General features: G+C 44.2%; 1 protein-coding gene across 1 annotated transcript in view; it reads right to left on the bottom strand.

Moving 5' to 3' along the window:
- ambra1a (autophagy/beclin-1 regulator 1a) overlaps nucleotides 1–19,740 on the bottom strand; it is an 83,324-nt gene that overhangs the window by 29,970 nt on the left and 33,614 nt on the right. The window contains exons 12-13 of the mRNA XM_066700612.1: nucleotides 9,270–9,380; nucleotides 1,064–1,252 (exon numbers count right to left, since the gene is read on the bottom strand). Coding sequence (XP_066556709.1) covers nucleotides 1,064–1,252; nucleotides 9,270–9,380 — 300 coding nt within the window. The remainder of the gene's footprint in view (nucleotides 1–1,063; nucleotides 1,253–9,269; nucleotides 9,381–19,740) is intronic.

The following is a 19,740-nucleotide window of genomic DNA, read 5'->3' as shown; positions in this document are numbered from 1 at the left end:
TTATTTGCATCGCTGTGGTATCGAGGGGTTGCCTTTTTCAAGCTCCGGGGTGGAAACCGAAGTCGGCCGGAGGCGCGGTTTATCCCACGTGGCGCAATAAAGTGGGGGTGTGGAAAAGCGATACTTTGCTCTCATCGTGAATGTCCAATCAGATTTCGGCGGTTTGTCAGTGACGCTCAAAGCGTCTTGCAATGTGGAAGGGGGATTAAAACGGGTTCATAAATAATGTATTGTGAAATTGATCAGAATTTAAAGCATTGCTTCAGCCACAGACTTCACAATGGGATGCAAAAGCACATAAAGAGCCTTAAGACAAAGAGATGGTTTTATTTTTAAGGGTTCTGTAACAGAACTGAGAGTGAGAGATAACGCACACCCCCCCGACCTGTAATAGACCCTGCTCTCTCTCCGTGCCACAAGTACTGCCTTTTCCTCCCCCGTCTGTATTTTCACTGCTTAATTAAGGCTTTTTCCCATGGCGACCAGCCTGGTGCTTCCAGATTGTGAAGTATGTGAAGTGAAGAGGGTGCCCATGGTACTAAAACAAGGTCTTAATTGGTATCGTCATCAATCTAGATCTTGTTAAGAGCCGGGCATAATAAAGCATGGTATTCAAAGACCACAACGTAATCTCAGCAGAGAAGGATACATTTTAAATGAACAGCGTTTTCCAGCCAGTTTTCTGCCCAAGTGAGGCATTTCAGCTCATTATGAATAGCGTCGAGCCCCTCAGTGCATCCTGGGATCTTCCTAGCTTCCCTGGTTAACCCACCACACAACGGTGCAGAAGCATTCTAGCCAGGGCTCGACCCAGAGGCCGGGCCACAGAGCACAATCACTATAGTATCCTTGACAGCAGCAGGCATTACATCGAGCATGTTTAAGTGTAGTGCCCGTGGAGGCTGTTATACCATCACACTGGAATTCCTGAAGCGTTTCATTTTGACAAAAGGCCTGATTTTTATTCTTTAAGGAGCAAAGACAAGTAATTTCATTGCGTGTGTGTGTGTGTGTGTGTGCGCAGTAAATTAAGTGTTCCCAACTACTGCTGCGAGAGTCTCACCGAATCTCTTGGAGTAGAGCATCTCTCCCAGGTTGTGTGGTGCCAGCGAGTACACGGCCAAGATGCCTTCGTCCGGGAAGCCCCGCTGACTGCTGGGAATGAAGACGGCCAACAGCTGCCCATCCGCAGAGATGTCACAGCTGGCGTCGTTGTAGATCTTGCAGTTCTGGACCAGGACATTAATGGAGGCTGCGGAGGCAGGTGGAGGGGGAGTGGGGTAACGAGAAATGTTAATTTGGTATTCCTCCGCATAACAAGACTTTCTACAGAATAGGCCACTGGCTTTAGAAACAGAAAATAGCAAGGCATAGCGATTGCTTGTGAAATTAAAGAGCTTGTGTGAATGATTATATGTACAAAAAGGGCTGGCTGATTTTAACAAGGTTTGTTTGTTTTTGATTAAATTCATTGCACACTGGAGCAAATTGCAGAGTCAATGGTCTTCTCAGTCTTGATTATGATCCTGGTTATGGATTGTAAAACCCTTTTACAGGAGCACCGGGTTCTCCTGCCTCTTTACAGCCCATGTTTATTACTGTGCACAGCAACACGGCGAGTCATGCAGCCGTGTAAAGGCTTCCACACGGACCGCACCTTGACACACATCAAAGACATGTGCATCGCTAACAACACCGTTTCACAGCATCCGACTATACTAGCACGAAACCCCGAGCTTCATTTAAAATTACCTATTCCCAAGTAGTTTTTAATTTTCCAATTCCCAGAACTATGCTGTCATTGATCCCACCAGAGGAAGTGGAGCTGTGAATGACACACTATAAGACCTGCTCACTGACAAAGCACACTGCCAACATCTCCGCACGTATTCGGATGATTTTGTTTTGCATATGCTCGAGAACCAGGAAGTGCAATTACAGGCATTCGGCATTAACGAAAGATGGCAGAGGGAATCACAGAGGTCTTTAGTGCTCCGCCTTTAATTTGAGCGCATTAAATGTACCCACACACTAGGGAAAAAGGTGGCTAGGTTTTTAAATGCACACAGAAAATAGATACAGCTACATACATGCTCTTTAGTTTCCCCGAGGATTACATTTCACAAATTGCATGTACGACAATGAACTGTAAAGGAAAATCTTATTGAACGCATTTGTTTTGAGAACTGTCAGCAGTAGAGTAAAGGATGCTTTAATAAAATGAACAACCCTAACCCTTTGTGAAACGGTTGCTTTTTTTAATAAGTCGATGCCACTGTCCTTATGATCATTTATATAATAAATTAGGTCAATTCATTTTAAAAAAACGAGGCTGTAACCGAAGACCAACGTCATCCACAGAAAGGCAATATTACGGTCAGGCCATTGAAGTGTCAAGCAGGTTACTCTCAAAGGAAATCTCTTCCATAATGTCCGCTTTGAGGTTAGGTTAATTAGGAAGAACGCCTTTCTGAAATGGTCTTCAATCTCCGCAGATCTGCTGTCTAACGAGAACTAATTTCTCACAGAATTGGACTTCAGGGACGGTGAGACAGACAGAGACAGACCACAGTTGGCTAAGCACTTCAAAGTTGACATCACACTCCCTCCGCCCCCCCACTGCAATCAGACTGAACCTTTAATCTTGGGAACTTTATTCTTGAGGCTGTGACTGGTACCTTGTTTATTATGGGTTATTATAGCAGCTACTCCATAATAATGGCTCTGAAGAAGAATATCAGTAATAAAAGAAAAGGGGGAGACGGATGGGGTGGAGAGACAGTTTATAACCAGCGTTTCTCCTGTTCTCTCAGATAAACCTTATATGTCAAGCCTAAGCTTTATGGAAAGAATGGACTCTATGGATGATTAATTTAGGGGTCTGTTAATTGCGCGGAACAACAAATTGCTCATATTCCTCACAGGAGCTGCCAGCCCTGGGGTTGTTCAATAGCTGGTTTATTGATGTAGCTGTCTTGGCATTAAAAAGAGCACAAGACAGAGATAAGCACACTGGACCTTGATAAGGAAGAGCACAGAAACCGAAATCTCCAGACTGGTGCTGACATGTGAATACCAGCAGTGATCGAACAAATAAGGAAATCTGAATTTGCCTGTGCAGGAAACTCATGAAACTACTCCATAACTAGTTGTGTCAGAGATTGCTCAAGTCTAACTGCTGGATAAAAAATAAAAATTATTAAAAAAACTGTGCCTTCAATCCCTGTGGAAGGGAAACAAATGTATACATGTAATTATAGCACATTACCTTTTGCAGAGATACTATGAAATGTTGAAGGTGCAAATTAATCTGTATAACGGTACACACACGAGTTATGGGTTGTGTGGGAACACACACCCACCGTCACGACAGACAGAACTCTGCAGGCTAATTACAAAACTAATGATCTCAACCGTTTTTCAAGCAAGTCTGTTTGATTGACATGTTGCTTTCTCTTCTTCTTGCATAAGCAAAAAAAGATCTGAACCGCTTCCAAGAAATTAAAAAATATATTTTTACTGTGTTTTAGTCGAGTTCTACATCTGAGCACAACACACACACGCACACACTAATTGCTCCATGCCTTACACTTCCTGATGCTGAACTCCTATGTTTGAGTAAACAGTTTATTTTCAGGGAACATAGCGAGGAACACCACTACAACGTCCCACTTATTGAGTGAGCGAACAGCACAGCGATGATGTTGAGTGTCCTGCTTTAGGACTGGCTGCGTTTACCCAGAGCGTAGTAATCCTGCTCCTCACAGTCTCTCTCCGTCCTCCAAACAGACTGCCCAGGACCTCGCGCAGACGCTGACATTTTCAATGGCATTCGTTGATGTCCTGGACACACACATCTGGCAGGATGCGCCACTGGACGGAGGGGTTTGTTTTCCCCACTCTCAGGCAGCCTGGGTAATGCGCTACTGTGCCACTGCCTCCGATAACCCCCGGCTGCCAATAAGAGCACAGCTGTCTGGGGCCACATCTGCTGCGGAGTGATCAGGGCTGGTTCTATGAGGCTGCAGCCTTCAAGTGATTATGCGATATCCCTTCTCCAATCCCTGACAGAGACTATGTGATTTATCAGGAGTGCAGACGCCTCCCCTGGACTCTCCCTCTTCCCACCGGCCCTTGTCCAAGTCACTGTAGCGTACGGTTCAACAGAGTCAGGGTCATTTCAACCTCGTCTGTGACCGTCTCACCAGGCCAGGATAAAACCATGCTCTCTGAAACTGCATCGAAACAAACTCTGGCAATTTGTCATGTAGTAGCATTGAAAACCCATGAGGGGTATATAAATGTGCTTCTAATCTGGCACAATTCACCATTTTCGATCCTGAAGGCTAGGCAAACTGTGGCGGTCTTACAAGTTACTGATCTACAGCATAAAATGTGGTCAGATTGAGATTTTACTACGCTAAGACAAACTTAGATGGGTTTAAAAGAAATATACATCTATAAGAAGGGTTTATTGTGCCAAAAACTTCACGGACAACATCTAGGTGTGTTTCCTTACATCTCTTCCCTGTTTAAATGACTCCAGCCATTAATTAAACTGGAGAAGACGGAGGGAAACTGCTAACTGAGGCCTTTGTTTGACTTTAAATAATATAATCCTAATTTAACAACAGATGTGTTCTTTGATTAAAAATCTGTTTACTTCAGATGGGGTGGATCTGACCCTCCTGCAGGCATTTTCAGAAGCAGACTGCGACGCCCTCGGAGAAACGAAAACCACCATGGTATGTCCGGCCGGGTTGCGAATTGCCGCCACCGCCTGCTAAGTACCCGCACACTCCGACAGTGCCAGGCGACGCGCCACATATTAAATCACTCCAACCAACTTATCTTATTCAGTTATAGAAAATACAGAGAGGCCTTTCAAGCATAGTGAAACTTGTAATGAATCCAGCGTACGACTGAATAAGGTGAGTTATACTATTTGGCCACAGTGGAGTAAGCAGCTATTCCCCCCCGTAATCGATTCGGCAGCAGCGATTCTGAACACAGATCATTTACTGTCCACAGCGGTGGCTACATAAAACCATCCTATAACCGCACACAATTTTCACGGAGGCCTTTTCAATTTACACTGGGGGGATCATTTATTTTCGTCCCTGTAGCAGTGAAACCAACCCCGGTGAGAAAGGGGTCAACACACCTTATTGGAACGAATTTATTAAGTGGCAGAAACTACTTTCATGCTTAAAAACCATTTAGACCGACTCTTTCCACGCACATTTCTCCCGTATTTATAACACTCGTTCCTGACAAGTCCTCGCCTCAAGACAATCTGTGCTGTAAAATCGGTGGGATTCAAAGTAACGGAGCTAATTTTAAAATACAACTATAAAAAAAAAAAAAAAAAAATGATCGCAGACACCCACAAAGCATGTATTATTAATATCCAGGCACACAATCTTAGTGTAAACTGACTAATCATATTCTACTACTGCCAGACTGCAACAACTCCTCTGGTGAAAAAACCCTGCCAAGCACGTTACTCTGACATGTGTTTAACTTGAATTTATTACACACACAATCAATGCACAACAACAAACACTAAAGGCGTACAGAGGCAGGGTGTCATTTAGGCTGACATACAGTAATGGGAGACTGTAGGCAGGCTGACTTGAGTGGCTGTTCGTAAGCCACACGCGCTGAACGAGGGTGCGAATATGAGTAAGCGAGATGATGTAATTAAAAGACACGCCTGAGCTGAACACTACACTGATATTGACACAGGAAAGTGTTTTTTTCAGAGCTCTGTGGCTGTTTCCAGTGATACTGAGAGGGTGTGCAAAACAAGGCATTTAATTTATGCTAACCCCTGACCACCGCAGTCACACCCCCCTCACCAATGGGGAAGGCCAGGCATCGGTCTCTCGTTATACAAGGTGAGCTTCGTTAAGTCACAGACGCCCCGTCATCCCAGACCTCTCCTCTCTAATCACAGACTGGATCGCCCAGAGGCACCACAACACATTTGTTATTGCTGTATTCCCCGACAGCTGTTTACCACTTCCCGTAAAGCGTTACCTGCATTCATTATGAACAGGCAACATGTTAGAGAGGTTTTATCTGTCAGTGTCTAATCCCTGAGATTATCAAGTGTCCTAGTTATCTGGATATATTATTCAAAATACAAAAAGCAAGAAAGCAGTGGACAGCCAAGAGCAGTTTGTGGGTACATCTCCAGTCGGAAACCAGCCGCCAAATCCAAACACTGCGGAAATGTCTTCAGGCGGAGAGCATATTGTTCACACTCGGCGGCAGCTCCGGAGTTGGCATTACTTCTCGACACATTGTGATGTCCACAGATAATACTTAAGCGAGTCTACACATTGGTTTTATTTGCTTCACAGGAAACGCACTGAGCTCATAACGCTGTCTGCACGGTGGGCAATTCTTTCAGGGCTGGAGAGAAACGTCGACTGTTCTCCGCGGAGGAACGTTAACCCGGAGAGTTTTACAGCTGTGTGGGACGAGGTGCCGAAACGCAGGAGGTGCTTTGGGGAGAGATACAGAGCGGTGCATCGTGGCAAAACAAATACCGCAGTGAAAAATAAATAACGAATGCAACAACTTATATAAAACAAATAAACTGCGACTCCCTGGGTAGCCTGAGAACTATAGAAGAGTCACCGTATTCATTCAGTGCATCTTCACAGATCGTTAAAGGTTGGCCACCACTGAGTGACTCTAAAACAGTGCCAAAAATAACAAGTTTGGAGCTCGATAAAGTATCCATCACAAGTTAATAAAAACTGGTTTAGAAAAGTTGGATGTCATACAAAATATGGTAACGGCATTGGACCGATACACAAATCACGACCACAAACTGAGATCTGATTTGTGCAATTAAAACCTGAGTGTGCAGGTGTGTTGAGACTGGGAAGGTGACGTGTTCAGATTGACTTTGTTGGATCACCTCAGGGCTACTCCATTACATACACACCCCTAACTGCATGCAGGCATGAACACAAAACACGTTCCTCTCTGTCAGAGCAGCACGTACCTCTTGTAACAATCCAATACAATTCACCCCTGGGATGCTCAGAACTAAGTTTCATCTCACATCCTACAAAATATCCCTGGGCTAAAACGGCTCTCATTGTTGTTTGGCTTTTAAATTTTGATTTTTTTGAGAGAAAGAACAATTTGCCAGGAGGGAATCGGTTTTAAAGGCTCGATGCAGGTGTCCTCAGCGCAGGTGGTTTGAGCTCGCTGGAAACAAACGTCTAAGACTAATCCTCAGCCAAAACGAGACTGACATTCGGATTTGCTCCAACGTTCTGACATGTTGATTTTTTGCAGTTTTCTTCAGAGAGGCTCTTGGTTTCCATGAGGCTTTTAGCACCTTGGATTGAGTCTGAGTTTTACGTGCTCTCCATTCAAGAGTACACATTAATCAATTTAGTGCGGCCGTTTTTTTTTTCTACACCACCATATGTAACTTTAGACACGTGTGTGTTTATATACATATTTTTACAATTCCTTTATGAACGCAAGTCCCACAACACAATCGTAAAAGCCAAATAGAAAACATACTTCATTTAAATGCATGAATTATCAATCAGTCAATCTTGACAGACATTGGCCTATAGGCAAAAAAAGAAATCACCCAGGCCTTTGGGGTATTAGACACAAGCCTTAAGCACCCAGCTAAACACCTCATTAGCTCCGGGAGTGAGTGGGTCAGGGAGCTCTCACCGTTCATCAGCCACCACTAATCACCTGGTGTTTTTATAATTTATACCCGGGGGAGAGCAGCTAAGACCAAGAAACCCAATTCATCTGTGATGCGAGTCAGTGTGCGTCAGTGTGCAGAGGTGAGAGTCCTGAAGGAGCCAGAGGGTACATCTACCCATATACACCAGCAATTCGGCCCTAAATGGCCCACGATCAAAACACTAGGCATCGCCCTGTAGGTCCCTGAACGGGCTTTAATAAGAGAAGGGGGGACTCGTTCCTTAAGAAGTACCAATAATGCATCCAGAAAGCTTGAAAGGGAATTATTAAAGAAATGGCTTGTGCTTGGCCCTGCATCAAATGTTATTTAAACTACTACACAAATTAATTTTAATTTAGGTAATTAGATTTAGAAACATTCAAGTCTACTGCCTTTTATTCAATCTTAAAAATAAAATATTCATACTGGGATTACAAACACTGCAGAAATCAAATACTTTTGCTTAAGCAAGTCATTCATGTCAGAATGACAATTGTAAATCAATTTTCAAATCGACAAAAACAAAAACATTTCAGCTACAGATCAATCCGGATGAGGGGGCAAGAATGTCCGACCCCGAGCCACTGATCTGCAAACACGACAACTCCTAGTCAATGTCTTTTAAATGAACGGGCCAATAACACAAGGCTGTATCGGACAGCATCGACCGTGGACGCCACTTTCGAACACGACAATAAGAGTCAATAACCGGTTACACACGTTTCCCGATGAACAACACACTCCCTCCTGCGCCTATGGATCTCAACCAGTACAAAATTAACATCTAAATATGGATTTCCTTTCTTGTTTTAAGGCACGCAAGCTTTGATACATCTGTGTGGATGATTCACGCCTTTCGCTCGAGTGTTTTCTCCTGCTTATTTGCACATCCCAATGAATTCAAGGAAATATCAAACAAATGTCATCAACAGAAGCTTTGAAATGTGGCCTGAACCAGCCTTAAACAAGCAGCCATTAAAAACAACTTAAACCTCAGTAGACTCTTTAAACGAGCACCCCGACTGTTTAAACCTACTCAAGATCTGCGGCACTAAACTCCTCTTTGGAAATCAAGAGGTCACCCGAGGTAGAATTACAGGATTTTGGTCCTTGTCACGGCCTCCGGCACCATGGAGCGAAGTAAATTATTCAAACAGAGCAGAGCACAAGCGTTTTCCGGAGAATGAGTCTTAACCTTTACCAAAAACAACAATCTGGAATTTCACTCGTCTGCCTCCCGAGAGGAGTCTTCAGTGTCGGGCATCTCATCTGTCCCTCAATACTTCTTCAACTTAAAGAGAAATGTTTTCCAGTGTCTAAAATAAAGATTACCACCATGCAATATTAAATAAAATAAATTAGGGTCAGTTTCAATGATCTGGCCTATTTGTGTGGCTTGCTTACAAGCTTCACGGCAGACGTATGGAGATGTGGCCGAGCTGTACTGGAGCGGAGAGTAATATTTGAACAATGGGTACGAATGTTGCGGCCATTCACTGAGCTCAGCTCAGCATGGGGGCGGCGCAGAACTTACCGTTGCTGATCTCCGGAAGATCGAACTTGGTGAAATCCCACCACTGCAGCCGGTAGGTTGTGTTTGCGATGTTGCTGGCCACCGCAGACTGCCCGTCCCCGATCACGGCACCTGTAAGACAAGGTCAAATCAATCACTGGAGAGGGAGATGGCAAAACGAGTCCGACATCGTAATTAAGCATCACTTTTTACTGCCGTTGTAACGGTGCGGCCAACGATTAACCGTCGACATTCATCACCACGAATATGTTAGTGCGCCACAAAACTGCTGTGGGAGTGGCAGACTTACGTTTCTATCTCCGTCTGGAAAACTGTTTATACCCAAAGATGCCCCCCGATGGTGACGGTGATTGAGGTGCAGAGGAAAAACTGCCCGAAAATTAAGGAGTTTTGATGGTTAGATTTCACTATTGGAAACCTGTTGCTCTGGACTGCTTTCTTAAGTCCTGTCAGCGGATAATCAGAGGGCACCAGAGACTGACACGTGAAAGATAAACAGACTGGCTGGATATCGCACAGGCAAGAGCTGGGGATTACAAGTCATGTTTCTGTACACATCTGACAGTGCGCAAGGATAATTAAATACACGGGCAGAAACAAATGATGTGCATTTAACGGTCTGCCTGGGTATTTTGACAAACCACCCAAAAAAAACAGCCTCCCACCATCTACCTGGAGGATCTAAATCCTATAGGAAGCAGATCTGATCGGGGGAGAAGTTAACTCTTTAAAAACGATTTGGCAGATCTCAATGAGAAGCAAGGTACTCTAATGGAGAGAATAACTTCCACCGGTCAGGGCAACGCGGGATGCTTTCTGCTCACCTACATGCCATTAAAGGAGAAGATGGAAAGCCCACCATGCAAAGAGCAACAACACTGGTGGATTTGGATACCCTGAGCCTTCAATAAGCCTCCGTCGTCCCCAGGCCCCAGGCACGACTTGATCGGGAGAAGTGCTGTGTGACAGGAGGGGAGCGGGAGTCAGGTGGGTTTCTTGATCATGACGATATCTACCGATCTCTGGGAGAGGCAATAACAATACCTCCACATCCTGTCACACGGTGTATCGAAATTATAGCGGGGGCAACAACATTATATATGAGCTACTTAAAAGTCCATTTACACCGCCGTGGACCTGATCTCAACCCCTCTGCCTTACATTTCTGCACTCTCGTTCGGCACTTTAAAAACACAGTGCCAACATAAATACCCATTATGTTGTTGCTTAACATCTCTCCATTGATTACCAGGGGAGATGGTAACTAATAAGTTCTGCTGTCAGGAAGGAGCCTACAATAATATCTGCCATTACACATTGTAGGAGCAGCTGCAATACATATAATGGACTTTTCTTAACCTTCGCTGCTGCACGCATTTAATTTCACCAATAACAATGCAACAAAAATGACATGTAATTATATTTCTGTATACACGCTTATCTCCATGTAATTTGATTTCCTATTTCATACCTAAAGCCACTCGAGTTAACTCTCGGACGTATACATGAAATCCCCATTGACTGGAAATAAAAACAACGCGGGATACACAGCCGAGGAATGAATACACAATCTTAATATGCGTTCAGTGGGTAGGTGCAGACTCGTGTCGCACTGAACGCTACCCGACAGCGCTCTGCACAGCCGACCGGGCTTGCGTTTGGACGACTTGTCAACGTCCGTGTTTACAAACAATACAAGAACAGCAGCCAGAGGGGCGTTCATATCTGAATGATGACAGAGCGGCGGACACAGACCCGTCCCCTTGCCATTACCCTCCCCCAGATACAACCACTGCATCCCAACCCAGTCGGCTTTATTCACAGGAGAACGAGAACGGCCTCTGCTAATGGCCAGTATCGGCCGCTTTTCGGTTTATCATTTATGGTGCGCAACTATTGTATGGGGCACAAAAGGGCTGTGCATTGAGCTACTGCAAATCAATCAGGAGCCAAACATGATCTCAACTACATTAAAATAAATAAATACTAATTGAGATGTGTGAGGTCGTTTAACCTGTTTTCAAAAATCCTAAATGTCCCCTAATATGCAACAACAACAGGCAGGTTTCTCTGCTGCCAACATGTAGGTAAATGTACCCTTAATATCTGTAAAGAGCAAATCAACGCTATCAGTTTAAACCACAAGGAGCTGATATGTTGGCAGATATCACCCATCAAACACCTCTGCTAGTTCGATCTTAGTCTGTATGATTACAGCAGCTGACAGATACGTTGGTTTGCCTGCAAACACTTACCAAATCACAATGTGCTTGTGAAGGTTTCTGTAGCAGGGAATTAACTTCCCCTGGTATCTCAGTGCAAAATTCGGTTTAAATTTGGAGAGTGCGGCTCCAAACGCAACCAGAGCACGAAACATTAACTCTTTGTTATTTTGCAAACTGTTCATTTGACATGTATGTAACAGCTGCTTAATCTCAAGGAAGAGAAGGAAGCCATAAGCAATAAAATCATAAGAAAATAAAATATCCAGAGAAAAGACATATTATAAAAGAACATAAAACAGTCAATACACTGGCTATTTTACAGATAGAATGTTCTGCTTACTATATGTAAACAAACATTACATCGATTGACAATAACGCCTTATTATTGCCATTATTAGTTACACTTACATGACAATATTATCAAAAAATAACAGACGCCGTAAACAGTTTGAGGGATTAAGTACTTTTTTTTTTTTATCTTCAGCACCATGTTAATGGGCTAAACCTCTTTAAAGACGGCTGATTTTTGGAGTAAAATGCAACTATAAAATCTTGTAAACCCATATTCTCACAATAGAGGCTTTGGTGCCCACCAGTGTGAAAAGCATATATTTTATATAAGTTTAGGGCAAATAAAGAATATCAAATCTCTAAGCACCAGAAGTGATTTGAAATTGGAAGATATTGCGGATAACATTACAAACACCATTAAAATGTACGAAGCAGCCTGTTTTTCAAGAAGCTGTAGCTACAGTCTCTTTCAAGTACGAGTGAAATGTTTAAATTGTATTTGAAGTGGATGAGAGTGTAGCCTCTACCAAGAACAGTATAAAGTCATTGAGAGAGAGAGAGTGAGAGAGAGAGAGGAGTGAGTGAGTGAGTGAGAGTGAGTTTAAAAGGTGGGGGGATCCAAATCACCGAAGAGGCGGCAATTCATGCAACAACTGCTTTTCTTTAAGATAAAAGCAAGCCTGGACAATTTGGGCTTAGAATGTGTTGCTATAATGGCTTCCATCATTTTTCTCATTAGACCAGGCTAATTTAACCCTAGAGATCCCAGTTGGTTTTGACACTTTGTGTACTTGCAGATTATATACAGGAATTATAATTTTTTACATTTGCAGATTCGTGGTAAGCATTGGCAGCAGGTTTCAGTTTCCATGTTGGTAAGGGGTACTTCTGCACACGTTTCTTGCCAAAACATGGAAGTGCGGACAGATGCCTCCTGAGCTTGAGACGGCGTTGAAATTGATGTGGGTCATTATGTGTGGGGCACCGAATGAGAGAACAGAAACTGCAGAGCAACGGCAAACAACAAATAGGACCCGAGGCCACGAGGCGTTTTGCGTAGTCTACCCAGCGGTGAGGTAAAAGCCAGTCAGTCAAGCATCTGGGAAAAACACTTACCAAGATTCAAATGACAGGTGGGGACAATGACCAGAAAACCCAACAAGAAGAATAAATTGATGCTTTAACTCGGATGAGGCGCCGCAACGCAATCGTGTCCTACAGAGCTCAGTGCCGTCAAGCAATTTCCTGACACACGCGATCCTCCCGCGTTCCCGGGCAGCCCGGTCTCTCTGACAGATTGAGAAGCGCTTCTCTACGCATGGCTAGGCATCGTGACAGAAGAAGGACGCAGGGCTGCAGCTCCTGAGAAACGGCCTACTCTGAAGCCTCTCCCCGCGCCGTGCTCCACGCGGTGGCCCGGCCCCCCGAGGAGCGGCACCCTGGCGGCCAGACTCGGCCGCCGCGTTACGCTTGACAGGCGGCTTACGGGAGGGAAAATAACAATAACGGAAGAAAAATATCAAGCGAGCCCCCTGTGTGAGGATAAGTCCTTTCTCCCGCTCACGCTCTGTGTTGGCGCCCCGGCACAAAGCTATAAATAAACATGGAAACACTCAATTTCTCTCAACTTTAATTTCCAGTTCTTCTCTGCTACGCCATATTAGCGGCCGTGGCTCCCACCTTTGTGAAGAGTTTAGCCTCCAGTCTGCATGTTGTAGATATTCTAATTTATCAGGCAGTGTGGAGAAATAAGAGCATTTTCCATGGATTCCAAGCACACGGACGGGCGGGGGGGTGGGGGTTCTTCCGAGCCGAAGAGGAAAAGCCGGCCGACGAGGAGTTTTTGGCTTCACAGTGACATTTATGAAATAATTTGCAAGCGCATTCTGCCATGATAAAGGTTTTAAGTAAACATGAAAAGCAATTAGAATGAAAGCTTCGAGCACCCCACCCCCCCTTCCCATTTATTCATTAATTTAATGATACATTTCGGCTTCGTGAAAACGAGATGGAACTGCGCACAGGTGTCAAGTTCCTTTTAAGATCAGTGGCGTATTTTTCCCTCGCTGCCTTTTAATTAGCGGCAGAGTCTTTTCTCAAGCTAATCCTGTTTTCCAAGGCTATCCCATCGCTCCAGAGAGTCTGCTCTGGAGGAGCGCTGGACGCCACGCGTTTAGCCATGCAGCTAAGGCCAAAACACGCGGTGACTCCTTCTCCACGGAGGTGTCGAACCAGAGGACAGAAGGGGGAACAGAAGGGAAAGCGACCCAAGGACACAGATAGACATGATTCAGGGCAGTCTCTCATTATATAAACTCCGCAGACTTAATTCACCAAGTGAGAAGAACTAAACGTCTTCAGTACAGGCGACAGACCAGCAACAACAATTGCAACAGATGCCTAAAAGCTTTTTCTGGAGCAATAATATGATATAAAGAGATGGTTCCAGTGTTGACAGAGAGGTGGTTTGCCAATGGACCATCTCCTGCTCTATTGTGTCAAAGCAGCTGCAGAAAGGAAAAACATTCAAAATGACCATCAGCAGCAGAAAACACGGCCACATGTCAACCCGTCATGTAGGTTAAGCAGCGTGGAGCAGGCGGCGGCGGCAGCTTGCCAAATATTTCGCATCGGGTCGCTTCCCTACTGCGGCTCTGGAACAGGCATCGCTGAAGAAAAGGGGTGCGTCTTTTGTGGAAGTTGTGCCACTGCCTGACAACTCCTCTAAGAGGTCCTGAAAACTGAGAGAGCTTATAAACACTCTGGTTTGGCCAATGTCTCATTTTACAACGGAGGAAGCTGGCGTTTTTAGATTGGGTTTAGAGTTAAGTTAGCGTATCTGAGACATTGGGTGAAGTAATAAAACCATACCTCCTTTCTGTTCTCATCCACCAGCGGACCAGTTAACGATGCTGAGGGGAGAACGATGCTCTGAAGCAGACGCGTTGATAAATAGAGGTCTGATGTTGTGTGTTATAGACAATACTGCAAAAACGTGCATGATTAATATTCACATAAAGCGAACACATGCATCCCCTTCACAGAAGACGACAGCGTTTTCCTCTGCTGTCGGAATAATTATCTCCACGAGCCACTTTATTTCTCAGACAACTCTGTGCTACACACTAACATGCAAACAAGGGCAGCTCTTGTAGTCTACAGATAAAAATAAGACTGAGGGATTTGTAATCAAAAGCAGGCAGTTTTGGCACAGAGTCGCTCAAAGCCCATTGCCTCTTCAAGGTTACGGCAGGAAAATTCTGGGCAACGTCGGGGGAGAAAACGCATTACATTGTGTTTAGAGATGTTAAAAATCCCCTCTCCATCCCAGCGCATACAAATCGCAGCACGAAGAGGGACTCAGTCAGTGCATTGTAATTTACCGCCAACAATATCCAGGCCCTCGCCACATTGTAATGATAGCGTGAGCGGTGGAAACACAGCACAAGTGTTATAATGGGTCTGCCATTCAGAGCTGTCCGTGACAGATACCATGGTGCCGATAAAGGACGCATCCTATCGAGGAAACTTCAAATACATATATTTTCCTCACTGGCAAAACTGAATCCAGAATATTACATCTTAGCAATGTCCCCAAGTTGTGTTGACAAGTGTAACCTTTTGCCATTACCACAATAAACAAAAGCCAATTCCTTGCTCTTGGAAGGAGGTTGAGGATCTGTCTTGCACCAGAGACAGCGTTCAGAGCTATGAAGGACTCTAATGATGTCTGGTGATGAATTTGATCGCATTACATGCTAATAAACCCAGGACACCATTTAATACTAGCCTTAAATAGGCTGCTTTAAAAGTGTGCATCTGAAAGTAATCCAGCTCTGAAGCAGCTGTCCAAACTAAAAACAGTGTGTGCGGATTAAGTGGGAAGAAATTGGGCCAAATTGGGGAGGGAGGGAGAGAGAGAAATCACGTGATCATGTTTTTGGGAAGCATCTCTCTCCTCCTCTATCACGAGGTGAACCCTCATTTCTACCCGCAGTGCCGACTGACCAATTCTAACTCCTCCAGCTCTCCCTTCAATCACCTCGTTTTAAGACTGTTAGAGGCACAAGCTCTCTCTACCAGAGCTTGACGTGTTCAGCAGATACACAACAGCAGTAACACGGTTTCTGATGATAATATGGCACATAAACACAAGAATGTGTAAGCAGACTAGAAGTGATTCTGTGTGTGCGTGTGTGGGGGTTAGGATAAGCAGTGTCAAAAAATGCATCCATAATGTAGAAGAAAATTGACTTTGTTACAACTGATTAGACACTGTAGCTTCTGTAACTCCATTTCATGTTAGCATAACGCTGAACTGAAAACAGGAGAATGTTTTTAATGCCGCGCCAAAGCAGTGAATAAATAAATAAGTCCGTCAAGACTCCGGCTGGACTGATAAGGACAGAAAACAAACACGGGGTACCAAGCGCACGCATGGCGGCACATTTCAAATCACTCGACCGGCGACAGGGAGGGTCACGTGGCGGGACACGGACACACCAGGCCTCCTAGAGGATTTGGCGCTCGACTACACGCCAGAAGAGCACCGTTCGTCTGCGAGGCCCAAACCAGCTCAAATCATGCAAATATATGCACGGCAGCCTTCTGCAATTTCACTGGTATTATTTATAGCATCGGGATGGATTTCAATTACATGCTGGTTGAGACTGCGATGGCCGGCTTCATTAAACTCTCTGCAATGACACTGTGATTCTGTGTAACTTATATAATACAGCGCTAATTTTGAGCGCTAGTTAAGGCGGACGCTGCCGTTTAACACATTGTGAAAGACGGCAAGATCGTTTGGGCAGCAATTAGCCAATTTTCCAGAGGCGAAAACCCACCCGATGTCCACAGCTTCTCATTAGGGCTCAGTAAAAGAGCAGCGAGGGAAAGATTCATTAAAACCATCGTTCACAAACAGGACAATATACAGCAACGCATGTTCATGGATTTCATCTGAAAGTCTGCACAAACAAAAACCTGTAACAATTCAGAACACTAGTAAATACTCTGACACACTGCCAGTCAGCAGGGGTCACGATTCCCACGGTTCAGCATCAGACTTTCATCATATTCGCCCGGTTTTATATTTGTATTTAACACACATAGTACATAGAACACACTTACAACTGGGGGGGGGATTAACACTAACACTAACACAACGTTTTCAAGAGGATGTCTAAACGGATAAAGGGACAAGACGTACGCTGACCTGCTTAGAGACACTCAAGCGCACTCACAAATGTGTTCATACAGGAAAGGGAAGCATCTATCGTCAGTTGACGACACAACCGAGAGATGTGATAATTCAGCGTTCGGATGCACCAAAACAAAGTGGAGTAGACTTGTAAAACCCACCTGTTCAGTCTCTGCCGTCCCACAGCTATTTATACTCGGCTAAGAATATTTACCAAGCAATTTAGCTGCTGAACCAAGGATACGAGTTCATTATCTGCCAAGTCTATGTAGGTTCTTACTTTGTTTTTGGCTCGTTAACATTGATTTCCCTTCACCTGCAGTGCTACTTTTAATACATCAGCATCCTGCGAGTCAAGCTTGTTTCCTAGATTAATGTCGACATGCATAAAATAAATAAATAAAACAATTGCCACTGCACTCTAATTATATTGGCAGCAATTAGGGTTTTGTTCTGTGACTGTGCTGTGTACATTGTCTCCAGACTCTGACGTTTATCCAGAAAGAGTAAGCCAGCACCCCACACTACACTTCTGTGGGCGAGATGAAGAACGAAAAGCAGGCGTCTAGTGAGACTGTCTGGAGGAGAGAGGTCTTCTGTTGAAAGAGGAGGAAAATGAAGAAAAGGCTTTCACAATAAACACTCAAAACGAAACTTCCCAAGGGCAGAAAAAGTAACCGTATTAAATGAGCACCTCTTGAGAAAATTGTAATTCTAACACACTCGCTAGCACGACCGTGAAAATAGGTTCTCCTTTTGATACTGCTCCGAGTTTGGTGAACAAAAGCACTCATGCTAAATGAGGGTCAGTCCATTCAAATAAATTAGGTTATTAGGTACTCTAAAAAAAAGTCCTGGAACAATAAACATGACTGATAAAACAAGATTTTGAAGAAAGACAGAACAGACCATGGGGGCTTGTTTTAGGCCTTTCGTGTCAGCTGTGTGTAGACGTACGCATACCAAAGTGAGTGACTTTTAGTTAAGGAGAAGCAGATTCTGCTGAGGGGGAAATAGAAAGGAGAGGCAATGCAGGAATAATGACATCCAGACAATAACAACACTAATGGCTTTTCCATTAGACTGTGTGCATTAGACAAGCATGACCTCTTTGGACAGGACATGTCTCTATCACAACAACACTTCCTCGAGACTCGGGAAACCCCTAAGGCCACTTCAAAACTTTTAACCACAGAAAAGGGACTACATTCCTCTCAACTGGGTGATGGGTAACATCAGTTTCATTAGCAAAAATGCGTAGTGTGGCGAGACACGCACAGTGGGCTAAGTAAAAAGTAGAGGAGATATCAAATAGAAGGACTGATTTTAAAATCACTGTGATCTCCTGGCCACCCCATTTTCCTACCACTGTGCTTCCCTGCGTCAAGGAACATATTCCAGTTAGGAACCTGAAGTCAGACGTCCAATATATCCCACACAGCACCAAAGCCTGACTGTAAACCATCGCAGGAGATTAAGCCTAGCTGTCGATACGGCTCACTCAGTTGTGCTGCGGCCTTGTGCAACTTTACAGCCAGATTTAGGAATACAGGCCTTTTCTCAAAGTGAAAATGTATTTATTTATTTATTTATGTATTTATTTAAAAGAACAATCTGTTCTTCTTTAATCTGAAACCTATACCTTGTGGGGAAAAAAAAAAAAAAACATACATGAAGGAAAGAAAATTGCTAATTAGCAAACCACTGTCAAAAATGCTTCCTCCCCCAATTAAATGTTGGGGTCTTGGGAATGGTTTCAGTCCAGACGAATCCTATAGGATTTGGAAGCTTTAAAGAGCGAACACAGCAAGTGAGGCGTGTGCGAGTCTTACGGGCGATGTTTGCGAGACACAGCGAGAGCTTAGAAGTAAAATTGTCTGTTTGTTTCCTCTGCATCACTGGGTGGGGAGGCTGGAAAGGTCAGGGAGACAACAAGCGATTCTGGTTTCGTGTTTTTACAATACAAGCATCAAGCTTCGGCTGTGAGAAAGCTCCCCGGCTCTCAGTTTTAATTACAAATGTGACAAAGATGACGCAGCCTTCCTCAAACCGTACAACACTGTCACTGCACTGCCGGCTGTTACAGAGCCAATACAAGAATGATAAATCAAACTCTGTATCTCCAGAGAGAAGCCGTCACAAAACAAATGGAAAACAGATAAGAAAACAGCAATTTTTTCGTGGATTGAATTTTGGCAACAGAAATGATCGAAAATGAATTTAAGGAACAAACCGCCAAGAAGTGCTTGTGAAGGGTGACGCTATCCTGTGGGGTGCTCTGGAAATTAATCAAGCTGGATATTGGCCTTGTCTGATGAGTTTTGGTGGCGTTGATGAATGGACACACTGTAAAAGAACCTCTTGTCCCAGTTTTCCCATGAGGTAACGGGGCAAGATCTGAGGTCACGTGTGTTCAGAGATCAATTCAAGTGGTTTTGACCCCCCATTTGCTTATTTGTCACCCTGCCAATTAAACCTAGATACCCAAAAAGTGCATTTCCTTCAAATTCCACAGATATCGAGTTGGGTGGGTTTTTATTTATCCTACGGTCTTTACCACAAATAATTAGATCAATTTCCAAACGCTGACATTGAATTACCATTGTTTAACCACAGACTGCTGCATGGTCAAGCGAGGGGAGGTGAGCAGTCTTTCCCGGGGTCAGTGGCCCGGCACCAGCAGAGAGGAGAGCAATAACCAGAACCCTCAATACATGCCCTTCACGGCACTGGGAGTCAAGGCAGTGAGGGA

The sequence above is a fragment of the Amia ocellicauda genome, chromosome 4, assembly GCF_036373705.1.
Source record: "Amia ocellicauda isolate fAmiCal2 chromosome 4, fAmiCal2.hap1, whole genome shotgun sequence".
Taxonomy (NCBI): domain Eukaryota; kingdom Metazoa; phylum Chordata; class Actinopteri; order Amiiformes; family Amiidae; genus Amia; species Amia ocellicauda.
The sequence above is the reverse complement of the archived record's forward strand: the minus strand, read 5'-3'. Positions and strand labels throughout refer to the sequence as shown.